Raw genomic sequence first — 7,129 nt, 5'->3', positions numbered from 1 at the left:
AGTCAACTCAATGCAAAAGTGAAGATCTATTTGTCTAAAACAATAATTGAGTGTTTCATTTAGCCATTTTATAAATTACAAACAACAAACAAAATTCTTAATGGTTTTTTATGTTTATTTATGATATGTCTCAATAACTTACTAAATTAGGATCCGCATATATGCAAAGTTATAATGTAATATTTTAAAACCCTTACAAAAATTTAAAAAATGGAAAAAACAAAATAAATCATCCATGTAATATGTTATAAAATATTGAATATGCTACCAATAAATAATTTAATGAAATTATATGATTTACTTATTTTTATTCTCTCATTTTTTCTATTATATAATATAATAGTTTAATTTATACTACATATCAAATGGATTTTGTTCAATAGCAAAATTAAGTAAAAGAAAACCTTACAGCAAAAACAACAATTATTATTATTGTAAAAAAAATGATTCGATTAACTCAATAACTTTTATTTAATATACTCATTTACTAATCATCATATTTGAAATACATTACTTTAACTCTTTTTTACTCATTTTATAGTAACAAAAAATGATTCGAAATACTCAATTAATATACTCATTTACTAATCATCATATTTGGAATACATTACTTTAACTCTTTTTTTATCCCATTATATAATTAACAAAATTGTAATGATGGGTTTTGATGCGAATAAAGTAAAACATTAAATCTACTTTGACGTCTTCCTTTTATATAAAAACTGTTTAATTTATTAGAGAGATTTCAGATTTGAGATTTGTCAGATATTTTTCTCAACGTGAAGAGAAGCATTTGTACAAAACTACAAAGACGAGAGAGAGAAGAGAAGAGAAGAATCTTGAGAAGACGTTGAGCCTCCTATAAAGCGTGACTCTCTCTTTCTCTCTCTCTCTCTTTCTCGCATCACCGGAAAATCTCACGGCGGCGGCGGCGGTGGTGGTGGTGACGACGATAGTTTGACCAGAGAAATGGCGGCGGAGAATGAGAAAAAATCATCTTCAGCAGTTTCCGATATGGGAGCTTGGGCTATGAATGTGATAAGCTCCGTTGGGATTATCATGGCGAATAAGCAACTCATGTCTTCTTCTGGATTCGCTTTTAGCTTCGGTTCGTCTTCTTCTTCTTCTTCTTCTCCGATCTCACCTTGATTTATCAATTTTTTGAGATCTGATTTTGTTTTCCAGCTACGACTTTAACCGGATTCCATTTCGCGTTAACCGCATTGGTTGGTATGGTATCGAACGCTACTGGACTCTCTGCATCGAAGCATGTACCTATGTGGGAGCTGATTTGGTTCTCCATTGTTGCTAATGTCTCTATTGCTGCTATGAATTTTAGTCTCATGCTCAATTCCGTTGGGTTTTATCAGGTTCTTATGCATCTTGATCTCGATCCTTTGCTTATAGCTTTGATTTTGATGTATTGGATTAGTATATTGAAATTTGAACCAAGTTGCTTTAGTTTTTTGAGTATTGGATTTGGATATATGTTAACTGTGAATAGAATTGGTGTTTTGTGTTGATAGATCTCGAAGCTGAGTATGATTCCTGTGGTGTGTGTTATGGAATGGATTCTACATAGTAAGAGATACTCAAGAGAAGTGAAGATAGCTGTTGTGGTTGTTGTTGTAGGTGTTGGTATTTGTACTGTGACTGATGTTAAGGTTAATGCCAAAGGTTTTATTTGTGCTTGTGTCGCGATTTTCTCGTCTTCGTTGCAACAGATTGTAAGTTTTTTTGATCATTTTTGTTTGTCAAATTTGGTTGTAATCATATCTGATCTATTGTGTGTTTTCGTTGTGTTGTTGTTAGTTAATAGGTTCCCTGCAGAAGAAGTATTCAATTGGGTCTTTTGAGCTATTGAGTAAAACAGCGCCGATTCAAGCTCTTTCGCTTCTTGTTGTTGGTCCTTTGGTTGATTATCTCCTTAGTGGGAAGTTCATTATGAAGTACAATATGTCTTCTGGTTGCTTTGTAAGCATCTCTCTCTCTCTATGGCTCTCTGCTAATATTGTTATGTTATTGTTGTCTAATGTTCTGTCATTTGCAGCTATTCATCCTTCTCTCATGTGCTTTAGCTGTCTTCTGCAACATAAGCCAGTACCTTTGTATCGGGCGGTTTTCAGCTGTATCGTTTCAGGTTATAGGTCACATGAAAACCGTGTGCATCCTTACACTAGGATGGGTTCTATTTGATTCTGCAATGACTTTCAAAAACGTAGCGGGAATGATTGTCGCGATTGTCGGAATGGTAATCTATAGTTGGGCTATGGAATTGGAGAAACAGTCTAATATTGCAGCAAAAGCTTTGAACAGTGTGAAACACAGCTTAACAGAAGAAGAGTTTGGACTTTTGAAGGAAGGTGTAGAAACTACACAATCGAGAGATGTTGAACTTGGTTACACAAAAGGTTAGGCAGAGATGGATAGAGAAACATATAGTCTGTTTTGTTATAATGTGTATGTGTTGTGTTATCTAAACCAAGAGATTGGATCCGCAAAGATTAGTCTAGGCTTCGATCTTAAGTTTACTTGGTTTATACAAATGTTTTTGTGTTATTTATAATCTCTACTCAATTCCAGGGAAATAACTTCAATGATCATACGTTTTTGTTTTACAGAGAACTCACAAAGTATATTGCTTTATTTTTAACTTCATCTTAACCATATTAATTTCAATATATCAAGCTAAAACATATTTACAACTAAACAATTTATAAATTATTATTTTTGACTGTTTATATATTTACAATCCATTAAAATGAAGTAGTGCAAATATTTTACCCACTTATTACCATTTCTAACCAACTTCACTTTTTTTTTTTTTGGTAGCAGAAAAGACTATAAACATACTGTAATTAAATAAATCTACTACCTTATGGAGTAACGACTTCATACATAAATCGACACAAATCTTCCAACAACTCAACAACTTGATTCATGTTAGGCCTTTCTCTAGTCGACTCGTTTATACAAAGACAAGCAATTCTAAAATACTCTTCCACACCCTTCTCACCACCAACAACACATCCAAAATCCAACATTTCATAACACCTACTTCGCTCCACCATGATCACTGCCCATTGAGCCAAACCAACCTCCTTACTATCATCAACAACAACCGGCAAATTCGGCCGTCTCCGCGTCGCCAATTCCAACATCAGAACACCGAAACTATAAACATCAGCTTTAACCGTAGCCGCGGTATTCCCTTCCCAATACTCTGGTGGCATGTACCCCATAGTTCCTGCCACTTGTGTCGACACATGCGACCTCGATGCATCCATACTACGCGCTAATCCGAAATCCGCTATACGAGCCGAGAAATTCGAATCTAACAATACGTTACTCGATTTGATATCTCTATGTATAATCGGCTTCGGTAGTCCATGTAAATACGCTAAACCCTTGGCCACATCGCGTGCAATAGTCACGCGAGTTGACCAAGTCAACGGACTGTTCTCTTCAGTATTCTCGTGTAGCCAATAATCTAAACTACTTTTCTCTAAGAACTCATAGATCAGAATCCGATCCGAACCCGAAATACAAAAACCGAGAATCCGAACAATGTTTGGATGGTTAAGACTACCAAGAGTCTCCATTTCTGCTCTGAACTCTCGGAATCCTTGTAAAGCATCGTGATCGAGTTTTTTCACGGCTACTACGACGCCGTTTAAGAGCTGAGCTCTATAAACGAGACCAAAACTTCCATCACCAATGATAAGATCCGATGAGAAATTCTTGGTTACTATAGTAAGTTCAGCCATGGATATTTCACATATTGAAGGATCGAAGCTAGCGCTTTCGGTTACCTTGTCGGAGGGGTTAAGATCGCGATCGGGGAAGTTATAATTCCGGCGAGGTTGGTCTTCGATTGCAGGACGACGACGACATATGAACGTAACGATTAAGATAAACAAGATGATCAACATGAAGATGGAGCATGAGGCCGCGGCTAGGATTGTTGTGGTTTTGTAATCCATGGAAACTGTTTTGAGTTAATGTGAGAAATGAGAGAGAAAGAGAGATTGAGAAAGAGAGAGTAAGGTTTGATTGATCGGCCATTGAGAGTGACGGAGGAGGAAGAGTAAGGTTTGATTGAGTCGTAGATAAAACAAGTCAACGATTTGTGGTGGACAAGTCTACGCAAGTAGCACGTGTCTTGTTGATATTGGCGGTTATGAGATTAGTGTGAAATGCTTGAAATTTTCTGTTTTTGGTATTTGGAATTGGAATATACGTTGGTGTCTGAAAAAAAACAATAGTATGTTTGTTAGATTTTGTGTTTTTTAGTGTGTACGTTCAAACTGGTTTAATTATTTTATAGCTATAAATCGAAATATTTTTAGTATTTTAATATTAGGCTGGTTCGTTTCGTCACTACAAACTGTTGCATCTCAAATAAACATAACGTTTTTAACCGCTAAATCTAGTCAATTTTTACAAAATTTAATTACGCAATATAGCGTTCGTTGTAATGTCAATTTGCCGCAACTAAACGAACGAAAATACATGCAATTATCGCAACCACATATATTTATGTTGCAAAGCGGACATATCCTATTGAATCTCTATTATTAATCGAAAGTTTTATAAATCCGTTATCAAACAAAATCATTTAATTTTTTTCTAATAAAAACTATAGGATAAAAACCAAAAACCTATTGCCAAACCTCTAAACGTGTTGCCAAACACCCTAAAAACAAATAAAAACCTATCCCATTTTTTTTTCCTTTAAACATGCAAACCGGATTAACCCAATTAATTCGAACCAGCTAAACCGACATAATAATTTAAATCAATTAAACCAAACAATCTCATTAAAGTAAACCAACAATATTAACCAGCGGAAGACTTAACCAAAAATCCAATAAAACAATTCCATTAAACCAACAAGTTCAACCAAACATTATTCCAAAACATGATCATCCTAACATGTTTCTAAATTCTATTCTAACACCCTAATAAATCCAACAATAACCTAAAACACCAATGAGTGCCTAGATCATCCTCCTCTCCTCGCCATGATTCCACGGATCACACTTTGCTTTTACCTGCATCAAAGAAAGAGATGCATAAGTATTTCATAAATACTTAGTGAGGCAATCATCCCACCACTGGCTATACACACAAGCAGAAATGAACACATTCAAGTATAACTCAAACAACCACCAATACAACGCAAAACAACACAACATGACCCGTCCTGACGAGCAGTGTCGATCGACACCATCCGCTGGTGTCGCTCGACACTCGCGATCGTCCTCGCGAGAAAGAAAGTTGGTGTCGATCGACACCCTCCCTTGGTGTCGATCGACACCGAAACCCTAACATCGCTCCAGGCGCTTCTCATCGACGAATCCACCAACTCCAGGACTCCAGGCCTGATCTATCTCCTTCTCAGACTCGTACCAAGACACCATATCACATAGACAAGCATACAAACACAGAAATCAAATATCAATCAGAAGAAACACTCAAAATATGCATCAAAACTGCTTAGATCAGCCTAGTCATGCACTCACCTTTCAAAAGGACAGAACAAGAACGAACAGATCACAACAACAGCAACCAAGGACTCTCCTAACACCACAGCTACGAGATCTCTCTTCCCAAGGACAGAAACACCAAGAACAAGCCTCAAAACACTTCTCAAACCTCACAAAACCTCTCTAGAGAACTTAGAAACCTTTTAAAAGAATAAAAGCGGCCACCTCCCAACAAAACACGACCTTTACTCTTTTAAACGTGACCTAGGGTTAAACCCTAACCAAAACCTCAATTGAACCGACGATTTAAAACTTAAACCGTCAAACCAAAATCACTAGTGTCGATCGACACCAGACCACAGTGTCGATCGACACCACCCGGATTTCCAGACACGGGCGTTACAATTCTCCCCCACTAAGTAGGATTCGTCCCCGAATCCTCCAACACAACCGTCAGTACACAACTGACCTCACCGAGGCCCCTATCTAATCAATATACTCACGTTCCAGACCCTATTTGCTCATACACACCCACCTCCCCCGTCCATAGGTCGCAACCCGTGGATCATACCGGCTCGTCCTCAGGCCTCAGCTTTAGACTACGGTATCCAGGAAGCCTCACCACTTCCCCCGCTCTCAGGTCGCAACCCTCAAGTCATACCGGCTTACTATTAGGCCACCCGCCTTCTAGCTACGGTATCCGGGAAGTCACACGCTCGCTCTCGGGTCGTCACCCTCAAGCGTGTACTCGAATCCTCATCCGAGGCCATCACATCATATCCGAGCAAATAAGTCTAAACGCCCCCGAGCATATCTCTCGATCAGATATACCTCCCGTGGTCCACTTATAACATCGCAATGCTATACTAACCACCACCCCGAGACTTTCCAAAAATAGAACCGTCAAACCCGACACTTTCTATTTTTAGAAACTCGCACATATTTCTCTTACACATGACACAACAAGTCAAATCCAAGAAATACTCATCTTATTAATCTCCAATGTCATAATCATTACACCAAAATGAGAATACAAAAGAGATACAACCAAAACAAAACTCAAAACAAAACAAGCCAACGGTCTACTCCTCGACCTGCTTGTCAAACCACTTCCGGAACCTTGCCTTCATCCTGGCCACTGGCTCCCACGTCTCCTCCAAGACTCCATCACAGTCCCACTGGACTCTCATAAAAGGAATCTTCTTACGTCGAAGTTCCTTTACCCGCCTCTCGAGAACCCTCACTGATCTCGCCTCCAAGGTCATGCTAGGCTGAAGATCTGCCGGGATCGTAGCCAACACCTCATCATCCTTGTGAAGACACTTCCTCAGCATCGACACGTGGAATACCTTATGAAATGCATGCATTACCTCAGGTAACTCCAACCGATAAGCCACCGGTCCAACCCGCTCCACAATCCTGAAAGGACCCATAAACCTCGGACTCAGCTTAGTCTCAGTAAGGGACCTGTTAGGACCACGCAACATCGCCATCTTGAGATACACCATATCTCCAACCTCAAACTCCAACTCTTTACGCCTCTTATCAGCATAACACTTCTGCCGATCCGGCGCCTCTCTCATGTTCAGCTTCAGAACCCGAATCTTCTCTGAAGTCTCCTGAACAAAATCCGCACCATA

General features: G+C 38.6%; 2 protein-coding genes and 1 pseudogene across 2 annotated transcripts; 1 reads left to right on the top strand and 2 right to left on the bottom strand.

The window, feature by feature from the left end:
• Positions 1–759: 759 nt before the first annotated feature.
• LOC17876754 (UDP-rhamnose/UDP-galactose transporter 3) lies at positions 760–2,618 on the top strand. Its single transcript, XM_006279432.2, has 5 exons — positions 760–1,108; positions 1,186–1,370; positions 1,527–1,727; positions 1,813–1,974; positions 2,051–2,618. The coding sequence occupies exons 1-5, from the start codon at positions 970–972 to the stop codon at positions 2,414–2,416; spliced, it is 1,053 nt and encodes a 350-aa protein (XP_006279494.1). The 5' UTR covers positions 760–969; the 3' UTR covers positions 2,417–2,618.
• A 196-nt stretch (positions 2,619–2,814) lies between these two features.
• LOC17875255 (putative serine/threonine-protein kinase) lies at positions 2,815–4,065 on the bottom strand. Its single transcript, XM_006280603.2, has one exon. It carries the CDS (start codon positions 3,981–3,983, stop codon positions 2,877–2,879), a length of 1,107 nt encoding a protein of 368 aa, XP_006280665.1. The 5' UTR covers positions 3,984–4,065; the 3' UTR covers positions 2,815–2,876.
• A 2,478-nt stretch (positions 4,066–6,543) lies between these two features.
• LOC111830479 overlaps positions 6,544–7,129 on the bottom strand; it is a 16,831-nt pseudogene continuing 16,245 nt past the window's right edge.

Source organism: Capsella rubella, unplaced genomic scaffold (genome assembly GCF_000375325.1).
Source record: "Capsella rubella cultivar Monte Gargano unplaced genomic scaffold, Caprub1_0 scaffold_8, whole genome shotgun sequence".
In the NCBI taxonomy this organism is placed as follows: Eukaryota; Viridiplantae; Streptophyta; class Magnoliopsida; order Brassicales; family Brassicaceae; genus Capsella; species Capsella rubella.
The sequence above is the reverse complement of the archived record's forward strand: the minus strand, read 5'-3'. Positions and strand labels throughout refer to the sequence as shown.